The sequence below is a fragment of the Lissotriton vulgaris genome, chromosome 1_2 (assembly GCF_964263255.1).
Source record: "Lissotriton vulgaris chromosome 1_2, aLisVul1.2, whole genome shotgun sequence".
Taxonomy (NCBI): domain Eukaryota; kingdom Metazoa; phylum Chordata; class Amphibia; order Caudata; family Salamandridae; genus Lissotriton; species Lissotriton vulgaris.
This window is the reverse complement of record NC_141686.1, coordinates 268,325,219-268,340,507: the sequence shown is the minus strand read 5'-3', so window position 1 is coordinate 268,340,507 and position 15,289 is coordinate 268,325,219. Positions and strand designations below refer to the sequence as shown.

The following is a 15,289-nucleotide window of genomic DNA, read 5'->3' as shown; positions in this document are numbered from 1 at the left end:
CTTGCCCTTCATTGAAGCCCTCACGGACGCCCTCACTTGGTCCAAGCCCAGCACATGGGCTCCTGTGGAACGGACGATTGCCCCTCGCCACCGCAAGGCTCTGGGTGATCCCATTTTCCTCACCCAACACCAAGGCGCAATTTCCGATGTACAACAGTGTATTTCACACTGATTGCGATTCCCAATGGGTTTGCAAATTGCGAGGCTCATTAATATTAATGAGCCTCTCGCAACTTGCGAGCTCATTACAGCCTGTTCCACTTCTCCCTCGAGTGCTGAAGAAGATCAAGCGCAACCGGGCCCAAGTCATTCTTGTGGCCCCCTGACTGGGCACGAAAAGTCTGGTACCCTGATCTGCTGAGCATGGCTATTGATCCTCTGATCAGGCGAGGATCTTCTGTTGCAACAGCAGGGGGCGGTCCTCCACCTGCAACCTGTCCTGCCTCCACCTCCTTGCCAGGAGATTGAGTGGCGACAGTTGACAGCTTTTGACCTTCCACCTGAAGTCTGTAATGTCATCTTGGCAACCAGGCGTCCCTCCACCAAAACGTTATACTCCTGTCAATGGAACAAGTTTGTGGTATGGTGCACAGCAAAGGCTGTGGATACCCTCTCTGCCCCTCTTTCTGAAGTTCTTTTGTTCATTCGTTCTTTGGCCCAGCAGGGCTCAGCTCTGGGCACTCTTAAAGGCTATCTGGCAGCCATTTCTGCTTTTCTTCGGCTACCAGATCAGCCCTCTTTGTTCAAGTCCCCTATTGTTAACAGGTTCTTTAAGGGCATTATTCACCTCTTTCATTCATCTCCTTTCATAATGCCTCAGTGGGACTTGAATCTTGTGTGCGCTCCCTTCGAGTCTCTTCACAACTGTCCTCTCAGGCTCCTTACTCTGAAGACTGCCTTTCTTGTTGCCATCACCTCTGCTCGCCGAGTGAGTGAGCTTCAGGCTCTTTCTTTTAAGCCCCCTTTCTTTTCTGTACATCTGGACAAAGTGGTGCTTAGGACGAGACGCTGGTTCCTTCCTAAAGTAGTTACTCCTTTTCATATAGGACAAACCATCACTCTGCCCTCCTTTTTTCCACCTACACACCCGTCCAACTCCATGGTCTAGACCCTAAACGTGCGCTGTCCTGCTACCTTGACCGCATTAAAGATTTCCGGATGGACAATCAACTTTTCGTTGGCTATATGGGTGCCAAGAAAGTGCAGGCTGTCAAAAAGCGTACCATCTCAAGATAGGTTGTCCTTTGTATAAAGATTTGTTACGCTTTCGCAAAAAAGGAACCTCCAGTGGAGCTGCGGGCACATTCCACTAGAGCTACGGCAGCAATTACTGCTTTATGTGCAGTCCCACTTATTGACATCTGCCAGACGGCCACGTGGGCATCAATGCACATGTTCGCCGGACACTACTGCCTGGATAGTCCAGTCCGGAGGGACGGCTACTTTACCCGTTCTGTCCTCCAGGACTTTCTGGTGTGTACTTGGTTCGCAGACCCTCCTCAGGGTATGGTATTTCTGTGATATCTATTCTAAGGTAAGGCATCTATAACTAACTGTCTCTTTGAGATGAACAAGGTACTTACCTTTGGTAATGTATCTGTAAGAGACATAGGTTTGTTATAGATTCCTTACTGCCCCAACCTCCCTCCCAGCTCTGCGAACTCGCTTCTAGGGATAGGGACTCCCTTACAGGGCCCTAGTTGAGGCGTACCATTGGCCAGTGTCTTGTGCGCTTCTGGTGTGGAAATTCGTGTCAGAACTGACGTCATCGCCCAGTTGCGGCGTCTAAGTAGACACCACAACGTCGTCCCGCTGACCACCACGACAGATGCTGAGTCGACCGATGCCACCTACCGATGCGCAGAAAAAATACTCCGGGTCAAGTCTGCGCCTAGGGGTAATTCTAAGGTAAGGAATCTATAACCTATGTCTCTTTCAGATACATAGTTACCGAAGGTAAGTAACTTGTTCTTCTATACGGCCAATTTTAGGTCTCAGGCCTTTAGACCTATACATACTATCAGAGCACTTCCATAAGGTCACACTTCAGCTAATGCTTCCACTCTTACAGCAAAGTGACAATGTCAGCACTAGACCTAAAGGACACATCCCTATTCACCCAGCACATCACAAATATCTCGGATTTGTGATAGCAGGAAAGCATTTGTTCAAAGTACTCCCATTCGGAGTTACTACTGCACCCAGAGTATTCAATAAATGCCTTGCAGTGGTAGCAGCTCATCTAAGGAGACAACACATTTGTGTCTTTCCATATCTAGACGATTGGCTTATCTAAGCCAACACATACCACAGGTGTCAACAGTACACTCCTATTACCATAAATCTTCTACTTCAGCTGGGATTCATAGTCCATGCCCACAAATCCCGTATTTACCCTTCATAGCTGCAGCCCTGCCTAGGAGCTATGCTTAACACTCAAACAGGTGTAGCCTATCCAAGTGCAGACAGGATTCAACATTTTCAAACACTAATACCTCTAAATCAGTCAGTATCTAACAGTGAGAACTTTTATGCAACTTATAGGTATGATGGCATCATGCCTTGCCATAGTGCCTCATGCAAGCATGAACATGCATGTTTTGCAGGAATGTTTAGCACTTCAATGGAATCAATTACAGGGGCAACTACAAGATCTAGTGTTGGTAGACAGCCGCACCCATCGCTCTCTGCAGTGGTGGAACACACAAAACTTATCAAAGGGGTGGCCATTTGTCGACCCTGTGCTAACAGGAGACGCATCCTCGCAGGATAGCTTGCCCACTTACAACACCTATCAGTTCAGGGACTATGGGACATCAAACACCGAAGTCTCCACATCAGCTACCTAGAGCTTCAAGCTATTCACCTAGTGCTCAAAGTATTTCTACCTCACCTTATAGGCAAGGCTGTCCTAGTTCGGACGGACAATAGGACTGCCATGGACTGTGTACAAAAACAGGGGGTTGGGGGGTGGGGGCAACATCTGTACAGTTTCACACCTCTCTCTCAGACCATTTGGCATTGGGCAATACATCACAAAATACAACTGCTAGCAGAACCCCTTTCATGGACAGACAACAGCATTGCCGACCTCCTCAGCAGGATGCAGCAACAAGTCAAACACTTTTTAAAACCACTGCAACGCCCCCTGGTTAGCCACCACTTTGGGAGGGTACTGCTATACAGTCTTTGCAAAGCATGTGTATCTGCAGTACACATGCCTCAAATGGATTAGGTTACTTACCCAGTAAGCATCTGTTCTTAGCATGTAGTGCTATAGATTTATATTCGCCCTCCCCAGACAACTATGGTCGTTGCAGTTCCTATTTACATTCCACATGCATGGACATCTCTATACTTACACTTACTTACTCCATTCATATCGTCTTGCTGGAAAATAATTTAACAATGGAGTAAATGCCCTTGCACGTTATTTCCAAAAGGAGGAGTCCCCTTACCTCGTAACTCGAAAGACTTCTTCAAAGAAAAACAACTTGCAGACATCTGAACCCAACACTAAATGGCAGGAGTATGCAAAGCATGTGACTCTACAACTCTGCATGCCAAGAACAGATGCTTACAGGGTAAGTAATATACTCCTTTCTGGCATTCTGTTTGCTGGCTTTGTTTTAGGCTGTCCAGGGTGAGATTGTCTCTTCCATGGAGTAAAGCAATTTCTCACCAACCCTCCCCCCCAGTATTCTTCCACAAGTGATCCTTTCGCTGGGCTATCTACCGGGTGTCCCTAGACCCTGTAGCCAGCTAGTTCCTCTCCGTGTTGATACTGGCAATCTAGCACTCCCAAATCCTGCCCGCCGCTGGGGATTCCACTTAGCGCAGGAGGTGCACGGACGCACACCTGTGGTCTCCTTGCAGATCTGAGCAAAGGGAGGTCTGATTGTCAACTGGGGGGACCTCATGCCAAAGTCCTGTCTAGTGCATGCACTGTGGGTGGGGCCTCCACGTCTGCTGTGCCTTCCTCGGCTCCCTTGTGCTGTCCGCACCTCCACCTCTGCCTGATCACTCATGTCCCCAGGCGCACCTCCACCTCTGCCTGATCACTCATGTCCTCGGCTCCCTTGTGCTGTCCGCACCTCCACCTCTGCCTGATCACTCATGTCCCCAGGCGCAGTGCCCCCTGGTTTCTCCGGTCCGCCAGTGACTTTCCGGCCCCTGTGCCCTGCGCTGTGTTTGTCATTGCCAGCTGGGACCTCAGGGGGAGTAAATGGCGCCTGTTGTTCTGTCTCTGGCCCACCGTGAGGTTAGCTGGTGCCATCCCTGGAGAATTCTGGCAGTTCTCAATGTGTGGCGTGGTCCCAGGCTCTCTTCTCCTTTATCTCCTACACTCATTATGGGGGAAGTTCTCACCAGCTGGGTAGGGGCCTTCCGGGTGGCCCTGCTAATATTGGAGGAGGTGCCCCATGTCCAGGGCACCCCCTTCTGCACCATACTGTGCTGCTCAGCAGGCCTCACGAGTTCCATCCAGGCAGGTGCTGCTCTTGTGCGACTCCGCCACGCCCGCAGCACTCTGGGCTTGTCAGCAAGCACTCCCAGGCCTCCAAAGACCGTCCTGATCCTCGTTCGGTGTTGGCAGGGGCCTCTCCGGTAGTTTCCTGTGGACTCCCCTGTCGTTAGAAGGGGCCCTCGAATCGGGCCTTCCTGTATGTGCTGGATCTCCCAGGAGACCTCCCGGGTCCTACACAGGCTGGTGTCGCTCCAGAGCAGGCCCCACTCCGCCTGCACCACTCTGGCCTCATCTCTGGGCATGACCACGCCTCTTCAGGCTGCTGATCTGCTTCAAGCCTAGGCCATGCACCGTCTTCATCTGCCTCTAGGGACAGTCTTGGTCCCTCACATCGGCCTCCGCCGCTGTGTACATGAACGGGTCCCCTGGACTGCTTGGCCCCCAAGCCGTCTGCACACGCGTCCGACTGATGTGGCTCAATCCTTATGTCCTGCTGATCTCTGGCATCCAGCTGCCTCCAGAGGTGCGACAGCACTCATTTTGGTGCCCATGGGCGAATGGTCCTCTCACAGGTCCTCGTTGCCGATGATGTCCCCAGTGGTGGTTCATAAGGTCAGGATTATTGCGGGCCAGTGCAGAGCTTCGGGATTAAGCGTACGCTATTTTGGCTTGTGTAGCAACAATCTCGTATCTCACACATGCATGTAGATATCCTACATTTTATGAACTCAGAGGGAATCCCACGGTGAAGAACTATGATTGCCAGTAAGTAACATTTTATTACTCACCTCATGCTATTGTCTCATTAGTGTATCCTTGTACCTCCTATACAGTCCTTTCATTGAAATGCCGGAGAGGCTATTTTACAATTGGAAAGTTCACTAACTCATTACACATAGCAATTATTTATGTAATGCAAACATTGTATACACAAAGCAGTCGTCTTTTTGTTTTTCCCCACTGCATCAGCCTTTTTTAGGTCTGGGTTGTCAGTGCATCGGAATAGAAGACCTTCTATTTAATCCTGGGAGGTGAACTCGTCTCCGCTTGCGGAGTTTGCAGAGTTTCTTGCACTCCATGTTACGCGGAGCTCGCGGAGTTCCGAAAAACTCAGCTTCGCGGAGCGGAGTTTTTTCCCTCGCTGACGTTCACCAACATTAAGTTGGCGAGCGAGGAAAATCCACCTTCCAGTGGGGATTTTTCCTCGCTCGCATTCGCCAACATCAAGTTGGCCAGCGCGATCGTGGAAAATAACCCTCCCGGCGATATTTCTCAGCACCAGGGGGTCAGGTTTCTCATTGCGAGTGGTCGTGTATGCTCGTGACTGCTCGCATTGAGAAACTGACCGTTCGCGTTGAGAAAGTTGCTGCTCGAGTAAAGACCTACTCGAACGGCAGGAAAGGAAAGCTTGCGATGTGCATGGTGCTGCTTGCAGTGATTGCACAGTGCGGACAAGCATCCAGCACTGCAATCACCGCGAACGCATTTCTCTACCGTACTCCGCCGCTTGCTGAGCTACGTGTAGTGTGGCTGAATTTTTTTTTCTTTTGCACTTCGCGTAGCGTAACTCCACGAACTCCTCCCAGGGATACTTCTATTAGAAATTAAATACACATACGGTGGCCTTAGACTCAGTCCAAAGGAGTATTTCTCTCTTTATTCATGCTTTTGGTTGTTTGATTTATGATTTTTACATCTGAAGAGTAAACTCAGTCGTTGCACTGTGACATTCAGTTCTTTTTCACATTTATTCATTTTTTAAAGGAAGCAATCCTTTTTGCAAACTTTCACAGCGCATGCAAACAGCGTTTGTTTATTTGTATGTGAATGCATTAGCACATTCAAACCAGACCTTTTATTTTTAGTAGTGCTCGTTTCAAGAGTATTTAAAAAGATTTTAGTGCGAGCCCGACCTTAATATGTCGGACTTATTTCTCTTTGCATTTGCAGATGTGATACCTGACCCAAAGATGGCTGCTCCAAAGTTGTAAGACTAGGAAGACTTCAGGCAGCAATCTTGGGGTTATGTGTCGCAATCGGCAAACACCACTTCCCTCCCACTAACCTGCTCCCTCCTCTCCATCCCTTTGCTGCCAACATTGTTGCATCTGAGTTATCTTTGCATTCCTGGGCAATTCCTTCCTCCTTAAAAAAGAGCAGCCAATCCAGAATGTGGATGTTAAGATGCTCTTATGTTTTTTTTATCTAGAGCAGGCAATAGAGTTTATGATGAAAGAGATACTTGAAGACCTAAACCCAGGCTTCTAATGTTAGCCCTCACTTTAAGAGCATCAGCATACCTGTAATCTAAGCCTAGGCAAACTATGTGGCTAGTCACTTTGACACCTCTGGATGGCATCTGCTGAAATCCACTTGGCAAACTTCACTCACTTCTTTTGTTGTTGCATGAAACAGGCTTTGAATTCTAGGGTCTTGATCAGGTGCTCATTTTAGCAGAGCCTAACTCTAGAACCTAGATCTGTCTTACTGTGGAATCTGTCTACTGTCTGAAGTTTACCCGTGGGCAATGAACTCCGCTCCGCTAGCGGAGGTTGTGTAGATTTGCGAACTACACATTACATTGAGAACACGGAATTCATACAAAAACTCAGACTCCGCCAAGTAGCGGAGGTAGCTACTGCACCCACAACTCTTCAATAAAACTACTTTACCTATACATGCTAAAAAGCATATAACCAGTTCACAAAAGTGAGCTTTGAAATATAACTCTGGCAATGAGAGAGGGGATGATTTTGGGTCCCCCTAACCTAGGGGGAGGATAAGCTGATGCCTTAAACACAAAGAGCATATCATGCTGAACGATTCAGTGGTGGTCTCACCCTCCTAGGACCACCCCAAGCAAAGGTATGGGCAAAAATACAATGCCAACCAAAGGCCCAGCAAAGCATTATGGGGCGAGAGTCCAGAGTGCAGTGAATATTATAGTATCAGTTCTCAGCTGAGCCAGGAGAGGCTGCCTCTCTAGGAATGTTTTGATATTGGATACTAGAATATTCACTGCATTCTAGAATCTCGTCCCATAATGCTTTGCATGGCCTTTGGATGGGATTGTATTTTTGCCCATAACTGTGCTTGGGGTGGTCTTAGGAGGATGGGACCACCGTCAAATCGTTCAGCATGATGTGCTCATTGTGTTAAAGGCATTTGCTTGGTTCTCTACCTAGGTTAGAGAGTACCCCACAATCCTTGCCTCTCTCACTGCTTGCTATATTTTCATTTTCACTTTTGTGAGATGACTAAATGCATTGTAGCATGTAAAGATAGTTACTTGTTGTTTTACCAGAGGAATGTGAGGTTTGTGTTTTATTAATTGGGATGAGACGGAACGGAGTAGTTCACCGCCAAGTTCGCCCACACTGACTGAGGTTCTCTTTAATCATCCAAGATGCCTCTTCTGGCTGTCTGGTCGGCAGCTTTTTTTAATGCTATTTTCTGAGGCTTATCTTGTTTAGCCTTCTCCGGGCTGGCTTAAGAGGAACTAAATGTACCAAGTTGTTCTTACAAGATACTAGCCATAGTGACTCTTATATTCTTTATCTCTAATATTTTCAGTCCAAGATATCCTGTGGATCTCCAACTTCAGTACGCAATTCTGCTCTCCAGCTCCAGCCACAGACAACTGGTTTCAAGAGATGTCGTACGTGCCCTGCACAGTTTCCAGAAGCTGATCCACACAATCTTTGTCTACAGTGCCTTGGGCCTGAGCATCCCTGGCCTGACTGCGCACTCTGTGACTCTCTTTCGGTTAGGTCTTTGAAGAACCGGCTCCTTCGATGGCCATCTATATTTAGTACCCATCCACCTCAGAGTTTTAAAGACTTTGTCACGCGGAAGCAGAAGCAGAAACAGGTGAGTGCTTTTTCTTATAGATTCTAGTCTCCTCATTCCTACAAATGAGATATCAAACTTTCGTGGGTGGTTCCAGATGAGGGACATAGAGCAAAGGAGGCTTAAGGATGGATTTCTCCACCCATACTTCATCCTTCTAATTTCTTTTGCAAGTCCTGTTTTGACTTTTTAGTGGAATAGATTTGTTGCTCTATTTTATATTCTGTATTTATATGTTCGATGGCATGAGTGGCTGTAGATACACATGCTCTGCATACTTCTGTCATCTAGTTTTGGTTACGGGGTTGTTGTGCAAGTTGTTTTTCTTCGAAGAAGTCTTTCGAGTCACGAGATTGGGTGACTCCTCCTCTTGGTGATACTGCGCATGGGCATAGACTTCTTTGTTAGATTGTTTTCTCTCTGCTGTTTAGGTTTGGACATGTGTGCCTCTGCTTCGTGTGACAAATCAGTTCGGTACGACTCTTTGGTTCTTTTAACTATCTTCGATGGTATTGTTTCGATCGCGATTTCCACTTCTGCGCTACTTGAGTTACATCAGTTAGGACTTTGGACAAACATATCTCCTAGCCGGAGATGTACACAATGCACACAATACTTTGCAATAGAAACAGGTAAGTAGCACGAAATAAACAGTGGTCACCAGAAGGGGGTCCAAACCACATACTAAAATAGTGGTATGCGAACCACGACTCAAGTCAGGACTATACCCAGAAGACGTAGAAGTGCCGGGGACCCAAGGTAAGTAACCAGGAGCACAATGGAGGCTGTGTGCAGAGTGGGAACACAACTGCAGGATCAATGCAAGTCAATGGGTAAGTCGCAGTTGCAATTTTAAGGAAGGACCCTTCCCAGTGGACCCTGAAGAAACCGTGTGGAAGACAGAAGGTTGGAGAGCGTTTGACAGTGTCACATGCCATGCTGCTACAATGCCTGGAGGAGGCGGGAATTGCTGGTTTGGCTCTGACGTGGCTTACTTCGTTCCTTAGTGAGAGGTCGTTTGTGGTCACAGTCCCTCCCTTTGCCTCGGGCACACACCCCATCAAACAAGGGGTCCCACAGGGTTCCTTCCTCAGCCCCCTGTTGTTTAATCTCTATGTTCAACCGTTGGCTTCGGTGGCTAGGAACAGGGACTAACCATGGTCTCCTACACCGACGATACTCAGCTGGTGGTGGCACTCTCTAGTGACACTGAGAGGGACGCCCTGAAATTTCGTGACGACCTGGCGGTAGTCGCCGAGTGGATGACCGCCAACTGCCTCCAGCTGAATGCAAACAAGTCAGAGGTATTGTTGGTAGGGAAGGACCATGGTCTGTGGAGTGAACTCTGGTTGCCGGAAAGCCTTGGGCGTGCACCCCTCACCAGCAGGCTGTAAAAAACCTGGGGGTATGGCTGGACTCGTCCCTTAGCTACCAAGTTCAAACCAAAAAGGTGGCAGGGACCTGCTGCGGGGGGCTCAGGCCCCTATTGGGCTTATTTGATCCACCCACACTTCAGATCATCATTCAGGCATCTATGATGTCCAGATTGGACTATGCCTGCTCACTGTACCTAGGGGCAAATAAGGCAGAAATTGCGAGGCTACAAAGGGCTCAGAACATAAAAGCAAGAACCCTGCTCGGCCTACATAGGTCCTGTCCTGTGTCAGACACCATTTGCCGACTGCATTGGCTGCCTGTGGCCAGGAGAATTGAATTCAAAGCACTTTGCATCACTTTCAAAGCCCTGAAATTTAACACCCCTAGCATCCTGGCCAATCTAGTCTCTGCATATGTCCTCGCAAATCACCTCCGCCCCACTAGGTCAATACCTAGTGACGGTCCCTAGGTCTCAGAGAGTACGGGCGGGAGGCCGTTCCTTCCACAGCAGGGCGGCTTACCTCTGGGACTCGCTGCCTACCCACATACGGAGCCTCAAAAACTACTTAGAATTCAGGAAGGCCATTAAAACATACCTATTTCCCGCCGTGTAGCCTGTGGCCCTACTCCACCTTTTTTAGTTAGGTGCTCTGCTGTCAGCGCCGGGATGCCCCTTTGCTGAAGTAGCTGTTGCTCTATATAAATAGTGGTAACATAGCATAACAGTGGTAACATAACAGCTACCCCACCCGTGGATACCTTAGGAACCAGGATACCTGCACCAGGGAAGACGGGTGCATAGGTGTGATGTGGCGCTGGAAACTGCTGTCAAACCCAATGGAGGACTTCATAAAGATGGTGACCTTGAAACTGCAGGTGTGCAGACCAGGTGAAGGTGCGCCAAAGGTAAGCCCGTCTACGCCCGTCTGCGCCTGGACCGCGCCCAGCGCCAGACCCCCTGTCCCCCGTCCCTCCCAGCCCCCCCGCATTACCTACGATGCCGCCACCCTCCTAGCCCTCGACCCCGGTCGCGCCCCCAACTGCGTCCAAGCCGCTCCTGGACACACCCATGGCCCTTTCTCCTGCTACTCCTGCAAATTCAGCGGCACCGACAACATCTCTGCTACGACCACACCTCAGATTCCCGACCCCAACCACCTACAATGCATCCTTCTCAACACCAGATCGATCCACAGGCATGCCATTGACCTATGGAATCTACTAGACACCATTTCTCCGGACATCGCCTTCCTTACAGAAACATGGATGAATGCTTCCTCCGCACCAGGCATCACTAATGCCATTCCTGAAGACTATAAGATCACCCGCAAAGACCGTACCAGCCACACAGGAGGAGGAATCGCTATCGTCCATAAGAAATCTATCCGCATCTCAACCAGCTCTGACGTCAATCTCGCCAACTCCGAACACCTTCACTTCCAGATCCACATCGATCCCAAAACAACACTCAGAGGCACTCTCCTCTACAGACCACCAGGACCACGCGCAAAATTCAGTGAAGACATCACGGACTTCATCACCCCACACGCGCTCCCCTCCAAAGACTACATCCTTCTGGGAGACCTCAACTTTCACCTTGAAAAGACCAACGACCGCAACACCACCACCCTCTTGGACAACCTCGCCAACCTCGGACTTAAACAACTAGTCACTTCCCCCACCCACATCGCAGGTCACACACTCGACCCCATCTTCACATCCAGCAACCATGTCTCCTTCAGCCACACCACGGATCTCCTCTGGACCGACCACAGCTGCGTTCACTTCATCTACAACAAGCCGAAACCCATCAACCACTCCCAACCTACCCTGCAAAGAAACTGGAACAAAATCACCACTGACCAAATCTCCGCATCGCTCCTTCGAAACTCCCCAGCCCCCTCTTCCAACGCCAACGAAGCCGCCGCCAACCTCACCCTATGGTTATCCAACACCGCCGACACCTTAGCTCCACTGAAAAAACGTCAAAGCAAACCTGGCAGCAAGAAAGCCTCATGGTTCAACGATGATCTCAAGAAGTCCAAGAAACTCTGCCGATCCCTTGAAAAGGCCTGGAAAAAAGACCCAACCACCAGCACCAAGGACGCCTTCAAAAGCGCCACCCGCTGTCACCACCAACTAATCCGAAAAGCCAAGAAAACAGCATTCAAGGATCGACTTGACAACAACGCCCACAACAGCAAGGAACATTTCAACATCGTCAAGGAATTTTCCAACCCCTCAGCCAACTCCAACGACATCACACCCTCTCAAACCCTCTGCGACTCCCTAGCCTCTTTTTTCCACAACAAGATTGCAGACATCCACAACAGCTTTGACAACCAACCCGGAAACCAGCCCACCCTACCATCTGCGGACCATCTTCCCCCCGTGAACACCCTTAACGCTTGGAACCCAATCTCCACGGAGGACACCACCCGCCTGATGAATTCCATCCACTCAGGATCCCCCACAGACCCATGCCCTCACCACATCTTCAACAAAGCAGACTCCGTCATCGCACCGCACCTCCGAGACGTCATCAACTGCTCCTTCAACTCCGCCACCTTCCCAGAAAACTGGAAACACGCTGAACTCACCGCCCTTCTGAAAAAACCAACAGCAGACCCCACCGAACTCAAAAATTACCGCCCCATCTCGCTTCTTCCATTCCCGGCCAAAGTCATCGAGAAAGCCGTCAACAACCAGCTCGCCGCTTTCCTCGAAGCCAACAAATCCCTCGACCCCTCACAATCTGGCTTCCGAGCAAAACATAGCACTGAGACCGCCCTCATCGCAGCAACAGACGACATTCGAACTCTACTGGACAATGGAGACACAGTCGCCCTCATCCTCCTCGACCTCTCTGCAGCATTCGACACAGTCTGCCACAGCACCCTTCTACAACGCCTCAATAACATCGGAATCCAAGGAAAAGCACTTGAATGGATCACCTCATTCCTCACCGGAAGAACCCAGAGAGTCCGCCTTCCTCCATTCAAGTCCGAGGCCTCTGAAGTCATCTGCGGCGTACCTCAAGGATCCTCACTCAGTCCCACCCTCTTCAACGTATACATGAGCCCCCTCGCGGCCATCGCACGCCAACACAACCTCAACATCATCTTCTACGCGGACGACACTCAACTAATCCTTTCTCTCACCAATGACCCCAGCACCGCCAAAACTAACCTTCACGAAGGAATGAAAGAAGTTGCCGAATGGATGAAGCTAAGCCGTCTGAAACTGAACTCAGACAAAACAGAAGTCCTCATCTTAGGTACTTCCCCCTCTGCATGGGACGACTCCTGGTGGCCGGAAGCCCTCGGAAAAGCACCCATCCCGACAGACCACGCACGGAACCTAGGCGTCATCCTGGATTCCTCACTTTCGATGAACAGACAAGTCAGCGCCGTATCCTCTTCCTGCTTCAACATTCTTCGCATGCTCAGAAAAACATTTCGCTGGATCCCCTCCGAAACAAGGAAAACAGTCACCCACGCTCTGGTCACGAGCCGACTGGACTACGGAAACACCCTCTACGCGGGCACTACCGCAAAACTCCAGAAGAAACTCCAACGAATCCAAAACGCATCAGCCAGACTCATATTAGACATCCCACGCAACGAACACATCTCTGGTCACCTTAAAGACCTCCACTGGCTACCCGTCAATAAGAGGATCACTTTCCGACTGCTTACCCACGCACACAAATCACTCTACGACATCGGACCAGATTGCCTCAACTCTCGCCTGTCCTTCTACACCCCCCCCCCCGCCAACTACGGTCTTCCAGCCAAGCCCTCGCCACTGTACCTCGCATCAACAAGACCACCATGGGAGGCAGATCCTTTTCATACCTGGCTGCTAAAACATGGAACTCACTCCCCGCTTACCTGCGCCTCACCCAGAACCACCTAGCGTTCAGAAAGCAGCTTAAAACGTGGATATTTGACAAATAATCCTCCTCCCCTTCCTAAGCGCCTTGAAACCCTCTGGGTATGTAGTGCGCTATACAAATTTTATGACTTGACTTGACTTGACTTGGACGACCAGGAGACGGATGCAAGCTGTCGCACTTCAGATGTCGAGAGTTGAGGGGTCACTGTCAGCCGGGTGCACCAACAAACCTTGGCAACTGCAACCAACTTGAAAGTTGAAGCAGATGCAATGTCTGGACCAGCAAGGTTCAGGAGGCTCACCACAACCAGGGGAGACAGGGCAGATCCCGAGCAATCAGGGGAGCCCAAAGAATTCAAAGATGACCCTCAAGAGGACCCACAGGCCGGTGGCAGTGGAGTCTCGAGAGGACCTAGAGCAGTTCATCAAAGATGAAGGCCCACGGTCCATGTAATGCTGTGAGGACGAAGATCTTGGTCACTGGAGATGCTTGAGGTTGAGCTACTTGGAGCCTGAAGATCTTGGTGGAAGGAAGCCAACAAGCATTTGCAACTACAAGTCGACGCAGTTCACAGTGGTTCTGTTCCTGCAGCTCCGACAAGGGATACTGGCCACAAACTTGGTGAGAGGACAGGGCAGGTTTCGAGGGATGAGAAGAACCACCGCCTGTGTTCTTGAGCCTTTCGGAGTCCGTGGGAGCCCAGGATCAGCAGACTAGTCAGCTTAGTTGCGGTGCCTGCAGATGCAGGGAAGTGACTCCTTCAATTCAAGGGATATTCCTTCTAGTGTCTTGGATGCCCACAGGCCTTGGCAGGTTTCTGTATGGAGCACAGGCACGTACGTTGTAGCAGACGAGCAGGGCGACGAGATCAGGAGCAGTCTTCCTAGTTAGCAGTGTGATGCACTGAGCGAAATACAGCAAAGTCCAGAAAGCCCAGACGCTGAAGAAGAAGTGGTGTCTGAAATGTAACTTGTCCTACGACGAATCTAGGGACCCACCCTCAGGTAAGCCCTTAAATACTTTAAGGAAAGGATTTGGACGATACAGGGGTCCCTCCCTAAGGAGGGGCTGGACAAGGGGGAGGATACTCCTTTCTCCTTTGTCCAGGTTGACGCCAGAGCAGGAGCCAACTTCTCCCTGAACTAGTTTGAACTGGTCTATGAATGGAGGGCACCAATTGTGCCCTGCACGCAGACTATGTGGCGCTGTCAGCTGCCCCCACCCGGCCCAAATAACGCTAAACCCTGTCTGGGAGGTAGTAACACTTCCCTGTGACAGGATACCTGTTGTTCTGCCTTCCACTTCCCGAGGTTGGATCAAGAGCAGGAGGGGAGAAACGTGGGTCTGGTCGGCAGCAGCCCTAGTTTGCTGTCCGGATCTGGAATACTGGTACCGGGAGCACCAAGTGCCTCCCAAAGGAGCTTTACGGTGCATGGAATCATACCTCCCGCACCGTTTATGTTGTAGGGGTATGATTCCTAAATGTTTGATACCAAACATGATAGTATTAGTTAAAGGCAGTTTTGAGATAGTCGGCGCGTAATGATGCTGTGCAGCTCTATATGTCATATGGCTGTCTCACTTACAACTCCGGATAATGGACTCTATGGGCTGTAGAGGTGTCCTGCTCATGCAGGGGCACTCTCACACTTAGAACCGAGCACCCTGCCTTCAGGATTGAAAGGTCTGCTCTAGGGGTG

At 49.9% G+C, this 15,289-nt stretch overlaps 1 protein-coding gene across 3 annotated transcripts in view; it reads left to right on the top strand.

Annotated features, from left to right (window-relative positions):
- The window catches only part of KDM4A (lysine demethylase 4A), a 500,020-nt gene that overhangs the window by 284,318 nt on the left and 200,413 nt on the right, over positions 1 to 15,289 (top strand). For 2 of the 3 annotated variants that reach the window (XM_086953195.1, XM_086953197.1), the window contains one exon: positions 8,039 to 8,335. The exons of the other annotated variant lie outside the window; for it this stretch is intronic. In XM_086953195.1, the coding sequence (XP_086809321.1) occupies positions 8,039 to 8,335 (297 nt within the window). The remainder of the gene's footprint in view (positions 1 to 8,038; positions 8,336 to 15,289) is intronic. 3 annotated transcript variants of the gene reach the window in all.